Source organism: Molothrus ater, chromosome 17 (genome assembly GCF_012460135.2).
Source record: "Molothrus ater isolate BHLD 08-10-18 breed brown headed cowbird chromosome 17, BPBGC_Mater_1.1, whole genome shotgun sequence".
Classification (NCBI taxonomy): Eukaryota; Metazoa; Chordata; class Aves; order Passeriformes; family Icteridae; genus Molothrus; species Molothrus ater.
Genome location: NC_050494.2, coordinates 5776683 through 5801940, shown reverse-complemented (window position 1 = coordinate 5801940; position 25258 = coordinate 5776683). Strand labels below are relative to the sequence as shown.

The 25258-nt window shown below is 52.6% G+C and overlaps 2 protein-coding genes across 8 annotated transcripts in view; one reads left to right on the top strand and one right to left on the bottom strand.

The window, feature by feature from the left end:
- ZHX3 (zinc fingers and homeoboxes 3) overlaps positions 1 to 6430 on the top strand; it is a 46580-nt gene extending 40150 nt beyond the window's left edge. For all 4 annotated transcript variants that reach the window (XM_036395461.2, XM_036395459.2, XM_054516636.1 and 1 more), the window contains one exon: positions 831 to 6430. In XM_036395461.2, the coding sequence (XP_036251354.1) occupies positions 831 to 893 (63 nt within the window). In that variant the 3' untranslated portion in view covers positions 894 to 6430. The remainder of the gene's footprint in view (positions 1 to 830) is intronic.
- Positions 6431 to 6826: 396 nt separating this feature from the next.
- The window catches only part of PLCG1 (phospholipase C gamma 1), a 45491-nt gene continuing 27059 nt past the window's right edge, over positions 6827 to 25258 (bottom strand). Inside the window, exons 6-32 of one of the 4 annotated variants that reach the window (XM_036395454.2) lie at positions 24957 to 25040; positions 24764 to 24786; positions 23632 to 23704; positions 22535 to 22636; positions 21755 to 21873; positions 20893 to 20978; positions 19819 to 19939; positions 19272 to 19440; positions 18728 to 18850; positions 17780 to 17881; positions 17349 to 17536; positions 16885 to 17085; positions 16402 to 16521; positions 15926 to 16106; positions 15589 to 15666; positions 15032 to 15135; positions 14689 to 14785; positions 14514 to 14586; positions 14140 to 14297; positions 13557 to 13653; positions 12902 to 13126; positions 11964 to 12112; positions 9679 to 9793; positions 9309 to 9470; positions 8710 to 8798; positions 7896 to 8083; positions 6827 to 7428 (exon numbers count right to left, since the gene is read on the bottom strand). In XM_036395454.2, coding sequence (XP_036251347.1) covers positions 7386 to 7428; positions 7896 to 8083; positions 8710 to 8798; positions 9309 to 9470; positions 9679 to 9793; positions 11964 to 12112; positions 12902 to 13126; positions 13557 to 13653; positions 14140 to 14297; positions 14514 to 14586; positions 14689 to 14785; positions 15032 to 15135; positions 15589 to 15666; positions 15926 to 16106; positions 16402 to 16521; positions 16885 to 17085; positions 17349 to 17536; positions 17780 to 17881; positions 18728 to 18850; positions 19272 to 19440; positions 19819 to 19939; positions 20893 to 20978; positions 21755 to 21873; positions 22535 to 22636; positions 23632 to 23704; positions 24764 to 24786; positions 24957 to 25040 — 3270 coding nt within the window. In that variant the 3' untranslated portion in view covers positions 6827 to 7385. The remainder of the gene's footprint in view (positions 7429 to 7895; positions 8084 to 8709; positions 8799 to 9308; positions 9471 to 9678; positions 9794 to 11963; positions 12113 to 12901; positions 13127 to 13556; positions 13654 to 14139; positions 14298 to 14513; positions 14587 to 14688; positions 14786 to 15031; positions 15136 to 15588; positions 15667 to 15925; positions 16107 to 16401; positions 16522 to 16884; positions 17086 to 17348; positions 17537 to 17779; positions 17882 to 18727; positions 18851 to 19271; positions 19441 to 19818; positions 19940 to 20892; positions 20979 to 21754; positions 21874 to 22534; positions 22637 to 23631; positions 23705 to 24763; positions 24787 to 24956; positions 25041 to 25258) is intronic. The other 3 variants (XM_036395457.2, XM_036395456.2, XM_036395458.2) reach the window with 3 other exon arrangements.

Below are 25258 nucleotides of genomic sequence, written 5' to 3'. Positions count from 1 at the left end.
TGAGCATCCTTGCTCAGTGTGGAGAAAGGCTCAGGTGGTGAAGGTGGAGGCTGCAAAGGCAGGAGGCGTCATGGAGTCTCCAGAACTCACTTTTGGAAGGCGTGTGTCTGTGTGTGCATGTGTGTGTGCTGGAGAGGAGAGGTGCTTTCCAAGCCCTCTGTGGGCTTTTCTGCAGTGCAGCTGGGGGCTGCTTCCAGCCTGGTAGGGTTTCCACCAGATGGGGATGGCAGAGTGCTGGTCCTGTCCCATGGTGGTCCACACACAGAGCTCCTTGCTGGCTAGCTGGGATCTTCTCCAGTCCCACTGCCTTGCTTTGGAGCTTCCCACACACCTCTGCCATGACTCCAGATCTTAAAAAAAAAAGAGGTAAAATTCATTGCTTCCTTTCCCATCTAATTTGGAGAAGGTGGAGCATGGGTGTGGATGGCTCCTGCCTTTGCTGTACATTGTGTGTGCTTTGCAGGAGAAGGGTGAGTATGGGGACTGGTGGGAGGCAGATTTTGTGCTGGGGAGGCAGCTGTGCCCCTGCTAGTGCCCTCTAAGCATGGCTTTCTGCCAGCTAGAGTGAGGGTCCTGTCCACCCTCATGGCACAGAGGTGCTTAGCAAAGATGCATCACTCCTTAGGGATGCAAAGCCAACTCCAATCCCTCAAGGATTTTGGGTTTTCTGGCCCCCCTGAATTTTGCTAGCCCTTCTTTGCAGCTGACTCTGTCAAGGCTCCTGATCTTGCCTGTCCTGAGGCACTCCTGCATCCCTTCCTCCCCTCCCCACCCAGCACCCCACCTGGAGCAAGGCTAGAAGCATCTCTGACACCTGTGTTCTTTTTCAGAAACAGACTGAACTGAAGCCACCAGCCCCGGAGGATCCGCTCTTACCCTTGAGAAGAAATTAGTGATCTTTAAGAAACCCATGGGCCGGCCTGACCCAAGCCTGAGGAGCAGGACGTGGTGATGAAGCACTGCCATCCATGAGACCTTTGGGCACAGCACACGAGACAGCATGTGCACAAACTGGGCACTCTGTGCTGAGCTCTTGGTGGCCCAGCCAAGGAGATGGCTGGGAGCTGGCAGGGGCTCAGCTCACACCCAGGAAATAGGATGCTCCTGTTTGCTTTCCAGTGACAGACTTTCAGATTTCATATTCATATACCGATGCCTACAGCTGCCTATACAAGCATAACAAATCTCAGACATTGTGTAAACAAGGTCATTGTTTAGATATGGACTATCATGGCATAGTACTTGTTTCTTTTTTCTTTTTTTGGGTTTTTTTTTTTTTTTTCATCTGTCCATTAAGGTGTTTGTTCTCTAAAGGTTGGCATGGCTGCATATATCCTTTCTGGTCCTTAAGCCCTGGCAGTGAAGGGCTTTGTGGGCACACAGGTGTGAGTGTATTAGGAAAGGGAAGGGATTTGAGAAGAAAACTGCCAATCTTGAATTTGAGTGAGATTCTCATCCCTCCAGATGAGGTTAGAGTGAGCATTGCATACTCTCTGATAAGCAGCAGGTTCCCAGACTGAGGCAGCCCAGGAGATGGAGTTTGGTGTCATTTGTCCCTTGCTGGCTAGAACACTTTCCCCTGTACTCCTGGAGACTGTAACAGGCTGTTAAATCTCCAAGTCTCTCTTTAATATCTGAGAACTAGCACATAATAATTTTTGCATCCTGACCTGGAATCCTTTTCATTGTTTGGAGAGAACAGTCTGTTCTTCAGAGAACAAACGCAGAGAGTCACAGCGTGGCTGTGAGTGGTTCAAGTCATTGTTGTCACCAAGGCAGCGGCTCTGCTGCCACCAGGAAGTTTCCTTCTTGCAGCCCTACATGGCAGATCCTCCTGCAGCACTGCTGGTGATTTCAAGTGTTTGTTCCAGTCCTTTTTGTTTTTCTTTTCTTATTTTTTTCCCCTTTTTTTCCCCCAGGCCATGTGCAATAGTTCTGGAAAAAGAGCAAAATAAATTCCCCAGTTATCCAGTCTGCTGCCTGGTACCTGTACATTTTTAATGTGTGTTGTCTTGTGTGGTTGCTGTGTGATGCAACTGCTTGAACATTTTTGCTTTAAATATTCTTTTCTAATAGAAAACAAAGTCTAGAAGGGAAACTCTTGAGCTGAATAAGTCCAGCCAAATGCTGTGTCAGATCATTCTGTCACAAACTAATCAAATCCCAACTCCAAATTGGTTCCATGTTTTGCCTTCACTTTTGCTCTTGGAAGGCTAGTCCAGAAATTGACTGCCTTTGAGTGGTTAGAAACTGTTTTTAAATTTCTAGTTTGAATTAATTTGTGGCTGGTACATTCCTGGTTTGTTTTGGAGCCAACATTGTCCTTTAACTTAAATAGTTTTTGGTGTTTATCTGCTGATGTATTTATGGAGAGTAGTCATAGCTCCCTATTTTTTGCCAAGCCAACTCAGCCAAGCTTTTTCAGCAGAAGGTTTTTATTTAGTGAGAGCTTTTTAATGTGGGAGACTTTATTGTTGGTGGTAAATGATATTTATTAGGAGGGTGGGTAGCAAACCTCAAAGGATCGGATCCAGAGATTTACAAAAAAACTGATTTAAAAACAAAAAAGCTCTTTCAGAACCCCTTCCAAAGATGGTGTCTGATTTCTACCTTTAATTGCCCTTGCTTTTGCAATTCTTTCTTCACCCCCTCTTCAAGAGGCCGCCTTGCTCAGCTGCAGGAAGGGGCTGTGGCTGCTCAGTGCTTTGGCAGAGGCTTCCCCTCACCTGGTGGGATGTCCTGGGTGCTTGTGCCTGAGCTCACAGGGCTTCCCTGGTCTGAGACTGGGCCAGGTGTGACCATCTGCTCCAGACAGAGGTGACCTCACCCCACAGAGAGTGGGGTGACACCTTGGATGTGGCCACTTGCACTGTGCATCCCACAGCCAGAGCAGCCATCCCACCACGCTGTGAGCAGGGGTGGCACCAGGCTCCCTTAATTTGCCTTTGGGAGCACTGCTGATGGTCATGGCACAGTTGGAGGCATGACCAGCCACCATCCCACCTTGGCTGGTGATGGCTCAGCTGGTGGCATCCCCGTGGGTCTGTCTTTGGGGACCAGGGACAGCTGCCCTGTGGTGACAACCCCTGGGGTTCACCCTCATGGGTGAAATCCTGTGCACCCCAAAGTATCAGAGAGGGTGGCAGAATCTGGGTGGTTCTAGAGCTGAAAGCAGATCTGGGAGTTGTGCAGCCTGAGAATATGGATGTATGTACAGTGTCACCTTCAGAGAACAAATACAGGTAGGTCAATTTACTCTGTAGTGTCTGTGTACATGCAGGTTTATTTAACTACACATATATACAGTTCAAATATGCCATTGATTCTTTATTGCATTATGATGTACATTAAAAATGTACACTTTTACTAACTACTTGCTATATAAATACGTTGGAAGTGTAGTTTGCCCATTCAAGGTGATTTTCTGTGGGATTTTTGGTGTACACTTAAGGGCCTATGGCTGATTGGAAGAGTGATCCCCACTCCATCTACAGGAATGCTTAAGGACTATGGTATGAACTGGTCCCTTCAAACCATGTTTTGATGCACTAGCTGAAATATTTTGCACTTGGATTGTATTCAGCCAGTTTTCCAGAAAAATTGAAAAGAAGTCTTGTGAGCTAGAGGGAGAATTTCCCGGTGTACACAGAAAAACCAGCCTTGAGGGTTGGAAGCTGCTGAGGTTTTTGAGCTTTGTCTCCATGCATTCATACAAGCTCAGCAGGAGTTTTCTTTCTTTTGGGTCGGAGGAATTTTAAAAAGTGGTTCCATGCAGACTCCCCTCGGACATGGCAACGGGGCTGGCAAATGCCTTTGCGTGGGGAGGGTAAGGTTTAGAGACAAAAAAGAAATCAAAACATGGTCGAGTTCCCTTTCTAACTCCTACATTCCTTGTTATCTGCATGTTTTTAGTTGACTTGAAATCTCCATAAAAGTATAAGCTGAAGATTTTTGAGGGTTTAGCTCTGTGGTCTTCTGTTTCTCTGCTGAGGAGGAGAAACAGGTGCCATCTCCAAACAGACTCAGTTTTGGTGCAGGACATTGGAAAAGTGTTTGCATCTGAAACTGAAAAGAAAAATTGAGAGGTGGCTTGACAGTCCCAACAGCAGCTCTTGTGGTGTTAAGAGGAAGTGTCACCACAATTCTTCAGTGTGTGAATATTTATCATCATCTAATCAAAGATGACTATCTTGACTTGAAAGGGGTGTAAGATCGAGGTGATGTAGCCAGCATCAGTAAGGAAGGGAAATGAAATTCTCCACCTCCATCGGCTGTGCCTGAGCTTGGGCTTGGCAGGCACAGCAGAAACCATCAATTTTAATCCATGTGAATCTTGTTACTTATGTCTCTGAGGCTGCTTAGATTAAGGGCACAATCCAATTGCTTAATAACCCGAAACCCTGATTTGTTCTGGCCCTGGCTTGCTCATGGGAAGGGCTGCTGGTTCTCCTGGTGCAAGGAACTGAGTTTCTTTATTCATTGATGTCAGCAGCCCCTGCCATGAGATTTCTAGACATTGTTCCATGTTTCATTTGGGTACCTCATTTTTCAGCTCTGTAATTAGCATCCTTGAATTTTTTTTTCTTTTTTTTTAGCAGAACACTAAACAAACAATGATCTACAGCTTCCTATCTCCACTTGCCTGAGAGCTGAGTGATGCTGCAGTGTGGTGGGAGGATGGGCACAGGTGCTTGCAGGTACTTACTGTGATTTCATGTCCCCTCCCTGAGTTGGTCACCAGGAGAAGCCACCAGCAAGAGCAGTAGCTGCTGGCAGAGAAACACTGTAGTCCTTAATCTGGTTGGAGGATGCTCACCAGAGTTGGAAGATACCTGCTGGGTTAATTTTTGTTGTGTATCCCCTGACAGCTCAAGAGAAGGAAGCTGTAGTAGGCTGGTTTTTCATTTAGGGTTTGGGTATTTAGTTTTTTTTAATTGGAAAGCAACAGATTTTGGTCACCTGCAGAAGTGTTATATTGTTTTCCCTGCAGCCCCTCTCTTACAGATATAATAGAGGCAAACTGATCAGAAGCTTGCTCATTGGGAATCAAAAGAAAAAGATGATTTTCAGCACTTGGGCACAAATTACAAAGTGAATGGGATGCTACACATTCCCATTAGGGTGATGGCATACAAAATGCTTGTAAAAGTCTTCTCCCTGTTGCCCAGATCATTTTGGTTTTGCTCTCTTCAGATCAGTCAAGGTCCTGATGTGATTCAGCTCACCTGTAAAGCTCTGGTGTCACTTCTCAGCTGATCCCAAAATCAGCAGGGTAAGATTAGGCAACACAACACATGGAGGGGAACGAGGCACTTGCAGGCTATCCCTGTTCTTCTTTTAATTGAGAAATTTAGTTTCTGCTGTATGTTTTACTGGCAGTGGTGTGTGCCAGGAATATTGGATTGGCATCAGAAAACTAAAGCAGAGCAAGGGAGCTTTGTTATGTAAGCAGTGAATTTTTTTTTTTTTAATTTTGGGTTTTCTTGTTATGGCCCAAGTGCTCTGCTGGCTGATGTTTGGCATATTCTGATGGCACAATTAAAGCCCCATTTTCCCTGTACTGATGGAAGGTGGTGTTAGGAGGATTCTTGCTTACTGGTGCTAGTGAAGGTTGGGCTAGGAATCCATGGCATAGAAAATTTCTAGCTAAAATTGCACTTTCTCTCTACCCCATCTGGCTCGTGGTGGTGTTATGGGTACGTGGCTGTGATTCCCCTTGCACATACTAACATTGCACTAAAAGAGAGACTTTGGGAACAGCGTGTTGATCACTTTGTTTCTCAGCAGACCACAAAGTCAGCCTAACGGGGTCTCTTTTTGGTTTTTTTTTTTTTTTTTTTTTTTTTTTGTTTTAATTATTGTTATTTAGAAATCATGCTGGTGCTGAATGACCTGGAATTTTTGCTTGGATTTATCCAAAGGAAAATGTAACTGTAGCTGCAACGGGACCTTTCATAAGGGTGGCCGGTGCAGTGAGGGAGCAGGGTGAGAGCTCTGCTGTGTAAAGCTGTCTTTGTACCAGGGAGCTGTGGGGGGTTCCAGGGGGGTTGTTATTTTGTTTTTTTTTTTTTTTTTCCAAGACCACAATTTTCAATGGTCACCTTGGCAATCGTGTGAAACAGGAAATAGTTTTTACTTTTGGTAAAGGTTTTAAAGAGGAAACAAAAAAAGAAGCTGCCTGTGATTGTGGGCTGTAGCTATTACTAGGGCTAGGGTAGCTTGTACGTGCTATGGACTTTACCTGCTCTTATTCTGAGGGCAAGAACTCCCTGTAGCAACAATGCCACTTCTGAGAAGTGAACGGCAAGTTTCCCTTCCTTTTGTATATGTGGATGTGAGGGTGGGCAAGGGGAAGAGCTTGCTTGTACAGTTTGTTGAAATGAAACCAGACATTTTTGGTTGTTCCTAAATAAAGAGCGTAAAAATCAAACGTGAGTTGAGTGGTGCTTGCACTGGGATTTGGGAGGGCCCAGGAATGTGCCTGCCTTTCAGCTGCTGGACTGGGAGTCCTCCATCACAACCTCCTCATTTCCTTTAAAAGAACGACAACTTTTCCATGGGGTAAGGCCATGAGTGAGTGCCCAGACACCTCTGCCCTAGAGGTGCTTCTTTATCCCAGAGTTCTGTCCCCAGCCTGCCTCAGAACAGCATGGACAGCTGGGGCACATAACTTGTTTTACCCTTTTGAGTGAACAGCATAAAACCTGGTCACATTTCTAGTTATTTTTCCTCCCCTAAAACCAGGAGAAAGGAGGGAGCAGTGCAGCCTCTCCTCAGGAACCTTAGCTCTGCAGGGCACAGACCACCAGACACCTGAGCCAGCACACACCTAATACTGACACTTTTATTGTCATTTAAAGCTAGAGTGGCCCTGTACATGTAGAGTTTCACTACTGGACCCTTCGGCAGTGGCTATACAGGGCAGATGTGGTGTCACCAGGACAGACAGCGGTGCTGCTGTGCTCACTGCAGGCCCAGAGCTCTGGGAATGGACACAGCACAGGATGGCTGCAAACAGGCTCCCGCAGCTGCACACGATCTCTGGATTACAGGCAGAGCAGGTACACAGAGGCTGGATGGGGAATTTTTAGGTCTCTTCTTGTGATTATAGACAGTTTGGTCTGTGGCCTCTGGCAGCCTGGCCGCACCGACGCTTCTTAAGGGCTTCGTGGTGAAGGTTGCTGGGTGCTTGGGGCTGGTTCGGGGTGGGGTTTATTTCCAATACTTTTTTTTTTTTTTTTAGTTCTCCACTTGAACACACTTCAGCAGAGAAACTGGAAAAGCTGCCTGAAAGTAGGCCATAGCAGTGCCGTTTCCATAGAAACCAGTTCACAGCGTGCTGTGAGATTCACAAGCACTGGAGGTGCTTTCCCCGCCAGGGTGGGCTACAGCCGGTTGTCCCCGTTGACCCGGGTCCTCCGCAGTACCCTGCAAAGGGGCACACAGAGGGGACACAGCTCAGCCTCACCGTGGCATGGCCAAGGACAACGCGCTGCTGGGCTCCAGTTGCCCACTGGAGTAAAGCAGGAGCTCAGCCACATCTCCCACGACTGGGGGTAATGGCACCAGCTGTGCTGTCCCACCCTTCTCCCATAGCAGTGACTGCCACAAGCACTGGCACAACTTGCAGCTCAAATTTAGGGTTTGCAAGCAGCAAACAAGGCTGCAGCTCCACTTTGGGTTAGGGGGATAATGCCACCAGCTGTGGTGTCCCACCCTTCTCCCACAGCAGAGACTCTCACAACTTGCAGCTCAAATTTAGGGTTTGCAAGCAGCAAACAAAGCAGCAGCTCCACTTTGGGCTAGGGGGAGGCTGCATTCATTGCCTCCAGGCAGACTAAATGCAGGGGGTGTGTTATGCTGCTGCTGAAGAGCTGACTGAGCACCGGCCTCACCTTCGCTCCCGGCTCTCAAAGTGGTCAGCGAGCTGCTCTGGGGCCACACGGAAATCCTCGAAGGGCTGCTGGTACCTCAGCTCAAATGAGCCCTCTCTCCCTCTGCTTGCCAGCAGCTGGCTGGAGCCATCCCCTGCTCGTTCCCGTAGGGATGAAGCATTGAAGAGGTTTATTTCGCCATTTTCCTGCTTGGATGATGGAAAAAAATGCTGTAGTCAAGGGTTTGCGATTTCAAAGCATACACCCTGTAGTAAGGGCAGTCGTGGTGCAGGGCTCTGGCTGCCCTGCAGGGTGTCCAGGGCTCATGGGGGCTTGGGGTTTGCACTGTGCAGCTGCTCTAACAGCCATCGCTGGCTCCCACCAGCACCATTTTAAATGAAGAAATAAAAGAACCATCTGTCTCAGAAGGAGCCCTGCCCTCTGTTTATGCCAACAGGGACAGCCCCAGGCCAGCCAGCTCTGTGATCCTGAGCTGCAATGTCCCTGGAGCACAGACAGGCACTGTGACAAATCCGCCTTCTCCAGCTTTTGCTGAAGGGATTTCCAGGCAAGTCAAACCCAGTGCAGGCAGGACCCTGCCTGAAACACCCTGACTGCTGCAGGAGGCAAACCCTGTGTGCTTGCTGTCCCTGCTGGGCATCCCTAAGGAGCAGCACTGGGAATTCAGCCATGCACAGGCACTCAGGCCAGGCAGCACTGAGCCTCACTGCCCCAGCTGAGCAGGAGAATGGGCAGGGCCAGGCTGGGCTCACTGGCTCTGCTCCTCAGCCCTACAGCATGGTCACCACCTTCTCGTGTGTGCAGCCAGTCTCACCTTGCAAGGGAAAATGTCTATCTTGACAAGCAGAGAAGCCAGCTCCAGGTTCTCACTGTAGTTGTTCTTGAGGGGAACAGCTCGGAAACCTACGGCAGAGACAGTCCTGGTGTCACTCACTGCACAGCAGGGGAGGTGGCAGTGCCCTGGCACAGGACTCAAGGGGGTTTTTCTCTCACAAGACCCTTTTTCTCTTCTGCCAAGAGAAGCTGTGGCTGCCCCATCCCTGGAAATGTCCAAGGTCAGGTTGAATGGGGCTTGGAGCAGCCTGGGGTAGTGGAAGGTGTCCCTGCCCATGGCAGTGGGGCTGAAACTAGATGGCCTTTAGGGTCCCTTCTAATCCAAACCAATTCCAATCCATTCAGTCTACAATTCTGTGATTCTCCAAACCCCCAAATTTCCCTCAAAGTGGCAGGTGGCCCCAAGGGCTGTTAGCAAATGGCTCTGCCTTCTGTAACTGGTTGGGGATGTGACCTGTCATGGGGATAGGCTAAGCCAGCCCAACAACACCCTCCCATGAAAATCAGCATCTCCCTGGCTAACAGTGTGAACTCGTGAGGAGCACCATGACACCCTCCCTGCTGTCCCAAGTGCCTCACCTGTCTTCAAACCTTTCACCAGGAAGGTGGCCTGAGCCAGGAAGTTCTCATCACTGAACATGTCCTCCTCGTAGACCACGAAGCGCAGGAAGGCAAAGTCAGGGTTGCTGACCTGAAAGTGGAACTGCTTCGGGGTCCAGAGAGGGTTCAGGCCATTGTCAGCTGCTCACAAAACACAGCTGTCAGTGGGCAGCCCCACTGAGTCCTTCCACTGCCCCCATGGCTGATGCTGGGCTCAGGGGCAGCACGAGGGCAGCTCCCAGCTCAGTGCCAGGCCTTGCTGCAGAGCCCAGGGCTCATACCAGGATCAGGAGTGCTCTGATCCTGGTGTGAGCCATGGCTCATCCCCTCCCTTCCCCACCCCACTCACCCACGATCTCTGTTTTCTGCTTGGCATTGTCGTACTCAGCACCAGACACCTCCACCTCCACGAAAGGACAAACGATTCCCCTTCCATTTTTGGGAAGGTGCCGGGCCCCCAGGACCTGAGCAGAGAGCAGGAGAGGCTTGGTAAGAGACAGGAACAAAGGGGAAAAAATGTGTTTGCATACCAGGACATTTTCTTCCCAAATAAATCACCCTGGCTCTGCTAATTGGAGAGAGAAGGAGCACTGACAGCCAGCCCAGCCGGCAGCTCAGAGAGAAATAGCTCCCACCCCTGGAACCTGCTATAGTGTTCTTGATCCATAGTTTGACTTGTAAGCCACAAAAAACCCCAGATGAACTGCTCCAGGTTCCTGCCTGCTGCCAGTCCAGCCAGGCCTGGGCCACAGCATCCCTCCCTCAGCTGGCCAAGCTGGAGCTGGGCTCCCACTGAGCCCTGTTCCCTGCTGGGAGCACCAGGCTGGACCCCCTCATCTTTGCTAAAACTTCTCAGCCCTCCTGCCTTGGTGTGAGGAGGAAAAGGAGCTGCTCTCCAGCCCTGCTCTCCTCGTGCCTGCAGCACAGGCTGTGCTCCACTCAGATGCCAAGCTGCCTCCTCGCAGGAGAGAGCCATGGCAGCTCCCCCTTGCCCGTGGCCATATGTCGCTGCAGCACGCTGCTGCTGCAGGGGAAGGACCTGCTGCCAACTCTGGATCATGTGCTTTGAGTCATGCTGGGCTCGAGATGGCTTCTCCATCCATGAAAGCTGGCTTTGGTGGGGACAGCAGGCAGCTCTGCCAGACAATAAGAGGCTGAGCCTGTCTCTTAAAGGCGACAGCGACTGGCTATGGCACAATGACTCTTGACACTTGCTGGGGGCAGCTGCACCCTGAGGTGTAGGAAGAGCTTGGAAAACAGAATGGGGCAGGGATGTTGTCATCTTATTGCAGGGGTTCCACACTGTTGTCTCCTTATCACAAAAGTTCCAAACCTTCCGGGTGTTTTTCATGGGCAGCTCCTCAGAGCACTGCCTCTTTCTCCTTCACAAAGCAGCCACTGACTCCAGTTCCCTTCTCACCCAGCCACCCCACTCTTCTATAGCACTCTTCTTCTCATTGGTCTCAGCTGTGGCCTGTTAAAGTCAGGCCTGTTCCAATCTTTGATAATTGGCCCAGCTGCAACTCCTTAGGGGCAAGATTACTTTCTACGCTATCTCTATTTTCTTCTATTCTATCCCCCTACACATGGAATTTTTAGGGAGACAGTGGGCATGGGGTCAGTGGTGCAGAGGGTACATGATAGAGAGTCCTCATGGAGAAGGGCTGTGGCTTTTTTAGGTGGGATCACTCCAAAACAGAGGTGGCCACAGAGGAAACCTGTGAGCACCTGAAGGCAGGGGATCTCCACTGCATCTCCCCAAGGTCTACACGAGCTGAGGGGAGTGGCAAAGCAGACTGTTGACCCATAGCTTGGTTCTGAGACCACAGGGAATGCCTGCACAGGTTGCTGGACCCTGCTGCTCCAAACATGAGAGCCAGCTGGTTTGGCACAGCCCTCCAAAGCTTTGCCTGGCGAGCTCTCCCATGTCCCTGCAGAGCCTCTGCTGTGCAGCTCTGAGAGCTGACACAGGAACAATCCAGCCTCAGCTGCACCATTAGGGAAGTAAAAAAACTCATCAAGCATCCACACCCCATCCTCTGGCACCCTCCTCTTATCATCACCAGCAGCACAACACAGAAACAGCCTGAGAAGTTTGCCCTGACCTCGAGCATCTTCCCAAGAGGGGCCACGAGAAAGGCGAAATGGAAACATCGAGCCTGGAGCAACTGAGTGACAAGGAGGGGACAAGACACAGCTCTTGTGTTGCTGGCCTGTGGATGCAGTCTGGGGACAGGGATGTCACCTCTGCGGCTCGTGGATGCCACCTGCTGGCACGGGGACCTACACAGGAGGAGTCCTGGGGGAGCATCCCGGGACGCTCCTGCTGCTCCTCTCCAGGCACCCTCAGCAGCACCCATGAGTGCCCCTCTTCAGCGAGGGGCCTTTAGGGTCCCTTCTAATCCAAACCAGTCCACGATTCTGTGATGCTCCAAAGCCCCAGATTTCCCTCCAAGTGGCAGCCCTTCACAGGGGACAGCGAGGGCTCTCCCAGTCTGTGCTGCAGGACAGGGGCTTGGTGAGGAGCAGCTGCAGGCAGAGCCAGGAGCCCAAAAACCCATTCTCTCACCCCAAATCTGGTACCCCACTGGGGTCTGAGCCTGCATTCCCCCCACACCAGGAGGAGGTACTGACCTCAATGGAGATGGAGAGTGGTTCTGTGCCCCGCAGTGTGCTCTTGTCAAAGGGGTCAAAGATGTCGTCCCTCATGTTGGTTGGCTGCAGGACGTACCCACACTGGCCACTGGACATGAACAAGGCCTGGTTCATCTGCATGGGCTTGTCTAGAGCACAGGCAGGAGAGACAGGAGATGAAGGATACCCTGTGCACAAGCTGGATCATCACCCCCATCACTGATGTGTCCCAGGAAGCCCTTGGCAAGAGGACCTGGCTCACCCCTTGGCAATGCTGAGCAATGTGTCCCCACGTGTCAGGGCCATGAGGTGACTGCCAAGCATGATCTGCCCAACTACCCAGTGCTCCATGGGTCACCTCCCTCTTTTCCTTCTATTTTCAGCCTTCCATGTGCTGCCTGTAGCATTTGCCAAACCCCCTGTGAGATGCCTGAATTCACAGAAGGAATGAAAAGGCAGCAGGAAAGAAGAGGCAGGTTGTTTGCTGGTGTGTTGGTGAGCTGAGCAGGCTCACAGCAGGGTTTGGCAAAGGCCAGGGAGAGGAAGGCTGGACTGCACGGCAGGAGCAGGAATGGAAGCTGGGCAAAGGCAAGAAGAGCAGCCAGCTGGACTCAGACCATGCACCCAGCTGGTGTCCCAAGCCTGGAGCAGCACCATCCCCTCTGGCACCTGCCCTGCCTGCCCTGCTTGTCCCCAGACACCTGGGAGAACCCATCCCCTGCCTCCTCTCCATTCCATCTTATTCTCATCATGGCACAATCCCCAACCTCAGTGCAGCTCCTTGGCTCAATCCAGCCCTCTGGAGCTGGGTCTCACAGCCTGCAGAGCCCTTCCAAGACCTTCCCAGTCCCCCATTTGCCAGGAGCAGGGCTCAGCAGGTGGCTTTGAGGTGGCACAGGGCACCCCAGGCGCCAGCCCACCCTGCCTGCTGCCCTCACCAGGGGTCTGGAAGTTGAGTGCCACCAGCTGGCTGCCACAGATCCACATGGGCAGGGGGTCGTAGTTGGAGGAGTCGAGGCGCTGGCCCTTGGGGTAGATGCGGGACAGCTGCAGGCGGTTGTACTGCAGGAACTTCTTGCCCTTGATCTTGTTCACGTACTTCTCTGCCTTGGTCTCGGGAAAGGAGGACATGTCCCGGTAACAGGCCCTCTCTGTGCCGATCTCTGCCAGGGGACAGTGCTGTGTGAGCCAGGGGCACACTCCCTTTGCTGACACTCAACCAGCCCAGCTCCTTCCTGATGCCATCCTCTCACCCCTGGGGCAGCCACCAGCGAGTGTCCCACACCCCAGTGGGTGTGTGCCAGGTGCCCAACACCAATGACAGAGCACCAACACAGCTCCCACTGGCCAGGCACGATGCTCCCCAGCCCCACTCCCTCAGCAGCTGCTATGCACGCTGACAGACCCCAGGAACAGAGGGACAGGGAAGGGAACTTGTACCCTCTGGAGCTACCCAGAGCTCCAGGGTGAACTGGGGATTTGGACACCTAGCCTCTGCTGAGATCTAGCCAAAGCAGCCCCTTGGGGCACAGCACAGGGTCTGTAATGCCACAGTGAATGCCTGTGAGGGCCACCAGCTCAGCAGATGCTCACTCTCTTCATCAAAAGGCACAGGTCGGCAATAGACCACCAGTTCTGAAAGCTCCAGGGCAATCTTCTTTCTCCTCTCCATCATCTTCCCTTCAGAGAGCTGCCAAGAGAGGGTGAGAGAGGTGTCAGGCCAGGTAGGAGCAGTGGTGATGGATGACCCAGCTCACAAACTGACCCTCACTGCTTGGTGTGGCTCCTGCCCACACTGTGGGGACCACCAGCAGATCTGCCAGGTCTGCATGGGGGACATCACACAGGTAGGGCCTGGCTAGGTCCTACATCCTGCCCAGAGCAGGACTGGCACTGGTCCCAGCACACGGCATCTGTGGCCTTGCCACCCTTCACTGATGGAGACCCCCCACTTCCTGAGGCTGTAGCACCCACCCAGTTGTCCAATTGTCCCAAATATCCACGCTGAACCTCTCAGGCCACCACCCCTTGCCACATTGTCCACGATTGCTCTGGCTTTATCACCTCTGCAACTGCTCTGCCAGCCCACCCCTCACCAGCTCCTCAGTCCTGGAAAACCCAGCAGCAGGAGAGCCAGCAGATGCCTCCTGCCCTGCCAGGGGCTCCCCAGCCTCACCCTGGCATCAGCTGTCTGAGCTGCCTCCCGGATCTTCTTCACCCAGTCGAGCAGGTCCTCGTGCGTGTCGGCCGCCACGTCCAGGGACAGCCGTGACAGCGAGGACATGCTGATGGAGAACACGAACAGCCGGTTGTTCTTGCCCTCGGGGCGGATGGCTGTGAGGGACAGGGGACAGCATCACTGCAGGTGCTGAGCCAAGCCCTCCACAGGCAGCAAGGGAGAAGACAGGCACAGGGACTCGTGGCCACCCCAGCACGCGACAGCTACAGGAAACTCCCATTTCTGGAGGCAACAGATGGAGCCCAGGCAGCAATAAGTGAGGGCTGAGAAGCCTCAAGAAGCCTTTGCAATGCTCCCTCCCTGGCACTCACCGATCTGGCAGGAGGGCACGTCCAGGACACCTCCAAGCAGGTCTCCCAGAGGGCTGTTCTCATCCAGCTGCTGCTGGGAAGGAAGCACAGCAGGATGGTGCTGGGCACAGAGGGCAGAGCAGCCCAGCTCAGAGGGGGCACAAACCCTCCTTGCTGCACTCATGGCCATACTCACCTCCCGCTCCGGCTCCAGGCTGGTGGGACTTGTAATTTCCTCCACGTAGTTGGAAGGGAACCACAGCTGCTTTTTGCCACCATAATCTCCTCTCCACCTGGAAGGGAGGGAAAGGGAAATGTCAGCACTGGACATGAGACCCCAGAGTATTCTGAGTGGGGGTGAGGGGAACAGGCAGCTCTTCCATCATCTGCTTTTAGGGTTTGTGAGGCTTTGGAACTCTGCTGCTCATGGGTAATCCCCAGACAGACCCACTCCTAGAGTGGACACACCTTTGTGTGGATGGTGACAGCAGGTTTGACCATATATCCCCATGGGAAAGGGAGGCTCAGGACCAACTCACCAGCCTCCTTCCTGTTTCTCCACATTCTGGATGATGGCATTTTTGGTGAAGGTGAGCTCGTCCTCCCTCTGTGCCTTGTAGTCAAACAGGGCTTTGACTGCACACTGCAATGAGGAGGGGTCCCATGAGGCTGGCAGGGAATGGACACGTGGACAAGGAGCCCACAGCATGAGAGATCACCTCCCACCACAGGTGTGTTTGTTGGGGGGCTGTCAGGCACATCATGTGCAGGCAGGCAGCATCCAGCCCTGCTGCCAGACCTAGTGACACCCTGCAGAGCAAATCAAGGCCCCCATTTATGCCAAAGCAGAGCTTTCAAGTGTGGTATGGCCCACACAGGCACTCTCCTCTGTCCCAAGAGCCACTGAGGGGCTTGGTTTGGAGAGCTCAGAACAAGAGGCAGCCCAGCCTGGGAACTGGAGGTTCAACCTCCACTGTCTCTCTCTTCATGGTTTAGAAATAGGTGTGCAAACTAATATGGCTCTTAGAAAATGAAAAGATCCTTGCTAAACCCTCCAGCCCTGCAGTTTGTTTTGTGCCAAACAGTGAGAGTGTACCTTGAAGGTGGGCATGGGGTTGGCTTCCACATAGAACCCAGGATGGCGTCCCTCATACAGGGCTCCATAGTCTGGCTCCTGTGGAAGCAAAGGGACAGTGGTTACAGCAGTGACTGCAGGGGAAAAGGCTCCCTACCTTGGGGTAGGTGGGACAGTGCCCCAGGAAGGCACAAGACCAAAGATGATGCTGCAGACAGCCCAGGCTCAGAGGGGCAGCACCAAACTCCACTCAAGTGTCAGGAAGCCCCACGAGGTGTGGGCTGCAAAGCACAGAGAGGGCTCACCCACCACCACCTCAAAAAGGACCTGTCCATGATTCTCTGGCTCCTGCACTCACCGCTGTGCCGATCTTCTCCAGGGTCTCCTCATTGATGGGGTAGCGCAGTTTCATCTTGCGGTACAGCGGGTGCTTCTCGTAGTAGCTGATCAGGTCCACCAGGCTCTCGAACTCGGAGTTGCCCAGCAGCACAGTCTGCCCCTCCTGCTGCACCCGGCAGTGCTTGATCTTCCCTTCTGCCCTGCAGGGAGGAAACACAGGGAGAGGCCTCTTGGCACCTGGCAAGAGAAGGTCTCTGCCAAAATAGAGACACCAAGGAAAAGGTGTCCCTGGTAAGGTGGCCGAGCACAGTCATCTCCCATTGGAAGATGGGAGGAAGAGCAGGATCTCAAGGACTTATTCAAGGACCATCCCAGAGCAACAGGAGTTCTGGGAGGGCTCAAGGCTGGCTGATGGCAGCTGTCCTGCTCTCTCACACACTGCAGCATCCCAGCATCCCACCTCCAGCACCCACCACCCTTGTAGCAGGGACACACCTGAAGGAGATGGCGTAGGAGCTGGGCTCGCTCCTCTTGCGCACCAGGAAGGCTCCATCACGGGGCACCCTCATCAGCATGTGCTCAGCTTGGGCTCGTGTGAGGTTGGCATGGTACCACCTGGCAGGAGAGACATTGCTGTGCACAGGTCACACACACACAGCCCATCCCACACCCCAGCCCCTAAAAGGCTCCTTGAATCCTCCAGAGGAAGACAGGGACTGCAGTGGGGCAGGAAGGATCAGAGCCTTTGGTGAGGCATGGCACAGGGCATCCCAACCGAACCCAGCAGCTCTGTGCCCTGCACTGAGCCTCCACGACAGCTCCATGAACAACAAAGCTGGCCAGCATGGCTGCTGTGACAGAGCTCCATGGGGAGAAAGTGGGGACCAGAAAACTCCAGCAAGGGAGGAATGGCTGAGGAGAGATCTGGAGAGCTTCCTACAGCATCCAACTGCCCAATGGACACACAGGTGCACTCACTCTTTGCTCTCGTGGGCATTGGTCTGCGGCACTGGCTCTGTCAGCCTCATCTCAAACTCGTTGCACCTCAGTGGCACCTCCTGGTAGTGGGTGATGAGGTCGTAGAGGCTGTCAAACACCAGGTTGTCCGTCAGGAAGAACTTGGGGCTGCCGGCGTCCTGCCGCGAGTGGATCCGGCAGTGCTGCACCTTCCCGTTGCGCCTGTGGGACAGGGAGGGAGGGACAGGGTAAGCCAGCCTTGATTTTGCGCCTCAGCTCCAGCCTGACATGGCATTCCTGCCACACTGGAGAGTGACTGCATAAGAGACTTGACCCTCCTGCACTGGGACAGGGAGCAGACATGATGCTGGGCACAGGAACAGGGGAGAGACCGCTCACAGGCCAGCCAGCAAGGGGACCCCACCACTGAAGGACATGCCAAGAGAAAACAACCCCAGAGCGACACAGAGCAGTGGGGCCCTCACCAGAAGGAGAGGGTGTAGTCCCCCACAAAGGTCTCGCTCTCCCTGACCAGGAAGGAGCCATCAGGGGCCCCTGTCTCAATGCAGTATTCCGTCAGCAGCCGCTCCGCGATGTGCCGCCCGTCACGGCCCGCTCCCAGCTTCCCGTGGAACCACTTCTCCGTGGAGTGCAGCTCCGTGCTGTTGCTCACCTGGCAGGGGCAAAAAAAGCCATCACCTTGGGCCACTGAGGGCAGGCTGGCAGGCTCATGGTGCTGGATTCTGCTCTGCTCAGGGGTCTTCCAGCTAGGAGCAGGGAGTTCCTGAAGCAGCTCCCATCCTCCCCACCACAGGATCTCCCCCTCAAGTCAGCTGGCAATGGCAATGCTCAGCCCCTTGGGCAGTCAAGTCCTTTCCTTAGGGGACAACTCACAGTCTCACAGGAGAGCCCTCACCTCCTTCTGCTCTTCCTCATCCTCGTTTCCTTGGTCACTGGTTGTCTCCCCAGAGTAATAGATCTTGCTGCTGGTCAGCACAAAGTAATGCGGGTTCCACTCCTGCAAGGAGATGAACTCTGGCAAAGAGAGCCCTGGGGAAGCACCAGACTGCCCACCCACCCGTGGGATCATCTCCTGACCAGTACAGGGAGGGATGATCAGGTTTGTGAAGGACAGCCACCAACACTGATTCCAGTGAGTCACAGGAGCTTCCAAGATATCCCCCAGATCCCCCAGAGGCATGGATTTATCAGCAGCAAAAAACCCAGCATGTGACAAATCACACTGCAAACACTCCAACACTTAATAAAAGGAGAAGACCAAATGAAGAGCAAATCAATGCAAAGAACCCCAGTCTGTATGGACTCAGCACAGGGGCAATCTGAGGTGAAGATATCAGAGATGTTTATGTGGATTTACCATTGCATTTTACTGTTTTTTTTTTAAAAAAACTGTTCCATTTGCATTGTGGCTTTGCCAGACAGACCCTCAGCAGAGTAAAGCTGCTGAAGGTGGGCTGTGAGTAAATGCACACAGTGATGAACACTCAGTGTTTACAAAGATAAACCCTTGCTTAGTGTGTCAGGTGTGCAGGCACTTGGCAGGAGCAGGACTGGAAGCGCAGCCATCTCCAGAAATTCCTGCAGCACAAATCACAGGCTGCAGTGCCTTGGCCCAGAGCTCCCTCTAGCTCAGCCTTCTGCCTCTACCAAGGGCCCACAGGAGATTCCTAGGGAAGAGCTCAGAGAGAGCCAGCATAAAACACCCCCAGCCTTCAGGGACACCTGAGAAACCAGACAGACCGAGAGCCTCTTCAATCATTTGCACCACAGCCCTTCTTCCAGCACACACAGCACCTGACAGAGCCCTCAGAGCAGGGCCTGGGCCACCATGGCACAGACATACGTGATTGATGGGGTCTTCCAGGTAGAGGATCCCATTCTTGATGGAGTTGCTGATGTCATTCTCTGAGTACATCACAGATGTGGGCAGCTCCTCGTAAGCGCTGCCCTCTGCCAGCTTCTTGTGCTGAGAGGAGAGAGGGGGTCAGGCACCCAAAAAGCAGCAGATTTCCTGGTGAACAGCCCTAAAAGCTCAGGTCTGCTGCAGTGGGGTCCTCCAGATTAGAATAAACGAGACCCATATGTCACAGGGATCATCAAACAGCACTGAAGTCCCACCCCTTCTTCCCAAAGGTTGAAGCAGAAATACCAACATCCCCCATGCCCTCAAAGAAAGGCAGCAGCCAGCTGCTAAGCTCATTTCCCAGCAGATTCTCTGAAAGAGAGAATCCTCTGAGAGAGCTTTTTTGTATCCAGCTGTTCTTAGCATCAGGTCTCCACTTCCACCCCTACACTGCCAACCCCCCCTTTGCAAAGGCAGCTGCCTTCTGTCCCAAACCCTCAGCCCACTCCCTCACTTAGGAGCTTTGCTGGGCAAGGGAGTTCACCTTGATGAGAATCTTCCTCTTGAGCTGGTTTGGAGATGGAAGGCCATCAGCAGAAATATCGACTGGTTTGGTCAAGAGCATGTCTCCAAAAACCTTCTTGAAATTCTGAGCCATGTTCCTCTGCTGAGCAATGCTGCAGTGATCCTCAATGGACAGAATGACAGGGAAACTGGGAGAAGGAGCAGAGCCATCAAAACCAGCATGGGGATCTGGATGGAACCAAGGACTTCTGAGCTCTGTCTCAAAGCCTGGCCTCTGTGGCCTCCAGGAGCAGCTCACATCAACAGCCACCTGTGCTGCCTGTAGCCGCCCTTCAGGAGGGCACAGGGTGGGGAAGGACTGCCAAACTACTGGGTTTACCCAAAGCCCTCTCTCCCATAACATTTTTATGGGAAAAATCTCCCTTGGGCTGGCAGACATGACACCCTTTCTTCCCACCACATCCAGGCCTTGTGCTGCAGCTCTGGATAAAGTGAGCTGAGGTTTGCTACAGCCTGGGCTCCACCCTCTCTCTCTGCCCTGCTAGCTGAAGTGCTGCTGTACTCACTCAGAGGTGACGAAGGCGTGCTCCTTGATGGTGACCAAGACATCAGAGAACTTGATCTTGGTGGTTAAGGTGTGTCCATGGTAGATGACTGGCATGCCATCAGGACCATCCCAGCAATCCACTGAAAGAGACCCACAGAGGAAACTTAGCCCAAAGGCTGGAACAGAGGCAAGACATGGACATGAGATGGGCTGAGCCAGGTGCTGCTGGCACATGTACTGGAAGGCAATAAAGGAGTGAGGTGGTCACTGAAAGCCCTGATCTTTCTATAGGACCAAAACCTTGGGCACAAATCACTCGGTCCCACAAAGCAAATTACCTCAGCTCTTTCTGCACATCATGGTGTTAATTGTTGGGGAAGATGAAACAGGAAAGCCTTATCAATATGATTGTCTTGAGAAAAATTGGCAAAGGATTTTGAGAATATAGAAACTATAAGCAAGATTGAAATGAAAGCAAGCTTTGAGATACCTCAGTTACTGAACAACTGGAAAACAATGCTGTGGCTGGCTGAAGGTGATCCCCTTTTGATGGAACAGCACCCTCTGCTTGCAGACAGCTCCAAGGGTCAGAGCAGACCCTACTAGCTTGGCAGAAGGGGCCCAAAGAGGAGTTTTTAGGGTTTAAAATGTAACACAGTATGGTAATGTAATGATTCTTATAGGCTGTGTGTAAATGCTATAGGATTTGTATATTGTACTAGATTGGTTAGTGAGAATTAGAATATTCAACACAGAAGAAGATTTATTGTATTGTAACAGGAACCTTACTCTTACGCTTTTTCTCTCTTACCTTTTTTACTCCCTTACCCTCTCATCCTCTCTACCCCTCTCTTCTCTCAGCCCTGCTCTGAGCTGTGGCTGGCAGCTCCCAGCAGGGCCCTTTGCAATAAACCCCAAGTTCCAGACCTGGCTGCAGAGATCTCTCGTCTCTGTCCGTCCCCACCATCCCCATTGCTCCTACAGTTAATGTTGCCACTGGCCAGGCCAGCCTTCAGCTCTGCCCTCCTTGCAAAGCCTCCCTGAGCAGCAGAAGCTGCAGTGCTGAGGCAGGAGGGCCGTTCCTGGTACTCACGTTCGATGCAGCGGCAGCCCATGCGCAGGCAGCGCGCGTACGCCTCCAGCGAGGACTCGCTCGAGAACTGATCCCCCGTCAGGTACCTTCCAGGTGAGACAACACATCAGCACACTGACAAGCCCACTGAGGGCACAGGTGTCTGCTGGGACACTGTGGCCCTGCCTCTGGCACATGGAGTGGCAGGAGTGGTGCTTCTCCACACCTGACACTTTACCCAGGTGGGGGGTTCAGCTCTGCCCCTGCTGCCAGAACTCCTGTGAGCTCCAGCCCCAGCTCCTGAGACAAAGCTCAGACAGCAATATCAGCCCTGGTGCCACAAAGAGCCCCCTGCAGACTCAGAGCAGGGTTAGATGAGCTCTTGCAGGCAGACAGGATGTCACTGCCTGCCCTCAGGGCTGCTCAGCTGGCTTAGGCTCTCAGTCCTTTAAATTTGGGTTAGCATGAACACAGAGCACAGACAGAGCCTGTCTGCACACAAAGCAGTTCTGCAAAATTATTCTAGCAACAGAGAGTGGAAAATGGCCAATTTCAGCCTGACAGGGTTTATCACATCTGTCCTGAGGGGCTCTGGAGAATGACATTGCTAATGGTGAGAAATTACCAGAGCAACAGCTCAGGATGTGAAGGCACCTGAAGGCCTTTGCAGATCTGTGCTGCTGACAGTGCCTGAGCAGAACATTTATGGCAAAATAACAGAGGGGAGGAGTGGGGAACCAAGAGGAAAGTCTCTGATGTACTGGCCTTGGTTTGGAAAAGCCTACTTGACACATCACTGGAATCAGGCAAAATACTCCCACCCTAACTTGAGAAAAGGATGCTGAGAGCAGCTGGGTGGAGAGAGCCCTCCCCTTGCCCTTACGTGTTGTGTGAGGAGGAGATCCAGTAATGGGAGAGAGGGTTGTTCATGTTCTCCAGACACACCATGTCCAGCTGTGAGTTCCAGATGCTGTTCTCTTTGGAAAACAGGAAGGTGAGAAACTGCTCAGGAAGAAACAGAAACGTGTTAATGATGCAGAGGAGCCAGCTGCTGTGGTTTAGCTTCACACACATCTCCCACTCTGTGCCAGCAGACATCCAGCACAGACTGACCAGGGCTGCCCCCAGCACAGCAGCTCCCTGAGCCAGGCTGCCTGAGTGACCACAGCTTGGGCACTGCCACCTACCCCCTGAGCTCTGCCAGATCCTGTGTGCCAGACCCTGTGACCCAGACAAATTAATGGCTCTGCATTTTATTTTGCAGCTCACATGGCAGGCAATAGCTCACTAAGGCCATGTGGGTCAAGGGACCTTGGCTTAGTCCAGAGTGCCAGTGACATGGTCATCTCTAGTTGTTTTTATTTTTTATTCCGCTCTTTTTGCTTTGAAGAGATCCTTACATACCCCAAGGCAGCTCCTCTCCTCCTCCAGATGAACTGCCTGGTGAGTGCTCCCAGCTCACACACCCAGCACTAAAGGACAGCCCAGAAGCCATTCCCTTTGCCAACCACGTCCATCTCCCAGGAGCTGTGACCCTCCCAGCACCCCCACCCTGCAGCAAAGGCACAGAGAGCAGAGCTGCCACACCTCAGCACACATCACACCAGGGGTGCCATCCCCTGCCTCACCCCACCCCACACACGCCACCTTCAAGGTGTCTTACTTCATCCAGGGAGAAATAAGGCTCATCAATCTCCCTCAAGGGGTCTCTCAGGAAGTTGAACATGAATTCCTGTACCTGAAGGGGATCTGCAGCCCAGAGCTCCTGCAAAGCCCAGGGGAGACATAAAAGAAGCCATTTCAGAATGTATTACTGCAAACCACATGCAGCTCAGCCAGTTGGAAGCTTTAACCATTAAGGAGGTGGTTTTTGATGCAAGACCATCTCTGCCAGGAACTCAACTGTCAGCACAAGTGCTGGAGAGCACACAAGGGGGAAATCTGCCCTGCTTCTGAGTGGGCTTCATTTTCTCAATGCCGTGCATTTTTCTCTCCAATAGCTCCTTTGAACAACATCTGCCATCCCTCCTCTTTCAGCAGCAGAAGCCAACCCAGCTTCCTCTGGCTCTCTCTCCCTGGGTTTCCTGCATTAGCCACCAAAACACTGCATCTCCCCACTGGTTAACTCCCTGCTGGCTGCAGAGCACAGGCAGGGAGGTGGCAGTGGGGGACAGGGCAGAGCAGGAGCTCTGAGCCATGGCAGGGTTCTGCCAGCCAGCCCTGCCCTCCTGGAGGAGACCAGCAATGAGACAGGAACCTGGCAAGAGCCAAGGGGTCTGTGCTGCCCACAAATGCACAGCTGGTGCCTCTGTGTGTGTCTGCACATGCATGCTGTGCTTGCTGAGTGACCCAAGATTGCTTTTAAATTGAAGAATCAGCAGATGAATCCATCAGCTGCTCCTCAGGAACTGCTGACACCTCCTGAGCAACAGGATGGACGTGACCTTGGCTGCAGCAAACCTTTGGTGACCAGCTGAGGGCACAGGGACTGGGTCAACCCCCACTGATCAGTTCCTGCCTCCTGGGACCCCCACTCCTCCCACATCTCCTGGTTCCTTTCCTGGCCAGGGTGCCCAGCTGAGTTCAGGTTTGCCCTCCCCAGCACTTCCCCTACAACACCTCCTGCCCCAGAAGGATGAGCTGTGCCAGGCAGAGCAGCCCAGAGCCCAATCATCCCAGCCCCAGAGCAAGGAGCACTGCACCCCTAATGTCACCAGTGCCCACCCCATTGTCCCTCCCCACTGCCTGTGCTGAGCTCACCCTCTGGTACTCCAGCAAAAACTTCTGCAGCTCCAGCAGTGACACCCTGAAGTGCTCAGACCTTTCTGCACCCCTGGCAAGCAGAGAGGGAGAGAAGCTTCAGTCACTGGTGCAGCACACCCTGTGAGATGCCATCTGCCCCCTCCCTGGCACAGCCAGCTGTGCCCTGGGCATGCAGCACTGAAGGAGCAGAGTGGATGAGCAGAGAGCTGAGGAGAGCAAACACATGTCCAGTGCCAGAACCAGGGACCCCTCCAGGAGCACTCCAGGGATCACACTGACAAGGGCATGGTAACACAAAACTCTGGTGAAGGGCAGCAAAAACCCATTAGAGGGATGGATTAGTGGAAAAAATAAATTAAAAAAATAGAGGGTTTGGTTTGAACCTGAGTGTAAAGAACTAAATAGGGGCAGGGCAGTTAAGGGGTGACTGCAGACAGGACAGACCTACAGGTATGCAGAGAACATGGGCTCATGGAGGCAAGACAGGGAATGAAGAAGGGAACTGTCTGTAGGTGATAATGTCAAAAGAGTGGTCCATGAGTGCTGTAAGTCACAATGGACAGCCAAGGGCCATGCTGGGCACTAACACCACAAAATCCAAAGGGAACTGGGCAGTGCTGGCTGCCTGGGCAGAGGGCTGAGCCAGATGCTCTGCTGAGGGTCCTGACACCTTTTCTATGGTTATAGGAAAAAAAGGAAGGCAGCCATTGGGAATTACAGGACAAGTCAGTAAGTCTTTCACTCTTTAGCTCCTGTGTCTAAATTCAAGCTCTTTCTCTCACAGCCAAGGTGAGCAGAGGGCAGGGAAGGGCACAGCTGGCACTGCCTGGGTGGGAGGGCTCTGCAGCCACCATGAGCATAATCCCTGGGAGATGGCTTGAGATCTGACCACATCAACCAACTGGCCTGAGCTGGACCCCACTGAGATGTCTGGGAGGGAGAGAGCCCTCCCTGCCCTGAGCTCAAGTGTCTACAGCATTGATGCTTGCTCAGAGCACAGAACCACAGGCAGCACAGGAGCAGGAGAAGTGCATAATGCCCCATCCCAACATGCTGCTGCAGGCCCCAGAGCATGTTTTGGAGCAAAAGGAAACAGCCCCTTCCCCAGAAAACACAGAGAATTATCCACCTTTCCAAGAACGGGACATCCATCTGCAAAAGAAGAAGCACAAGCATTAGGTTTGCACTCAGTAACTTCTTTACTCCCAAGAGAAGAGCTCACCCCAAGGGCAGCAGGGTTAAAAAGTCAATTAAGTGGGAATGCCCAGTAACAAATAAGGTTTCTCCCTTCCCTCTTCTCCCCTGGAGAATTCAGCTCTTACTGTTTTCTGGGCACTGAACATGAGGCTGCGGTAGAGCTGTGCAAACTGTCCATATGTGATATCCCCATTCCTCTGCTCCACATCCTGAAAAACAAATCAAATCCAGAGGTTTTACAGAGGCCAGAGGTAACTCTGCATGGCTCTCAGTATCCTTGGGGAAAAAAGAGGAGAAAAAGGCCAAAACCCATCCAGACTTTGCCTCCTGCACAATGGCCTCAAGTTGCACCAGGGGAGGGATTGATTGGATATTTTGAAAAATTCATGGAAACAGTGATCAAGCACGGGAACAGGCTGTCCAGGCA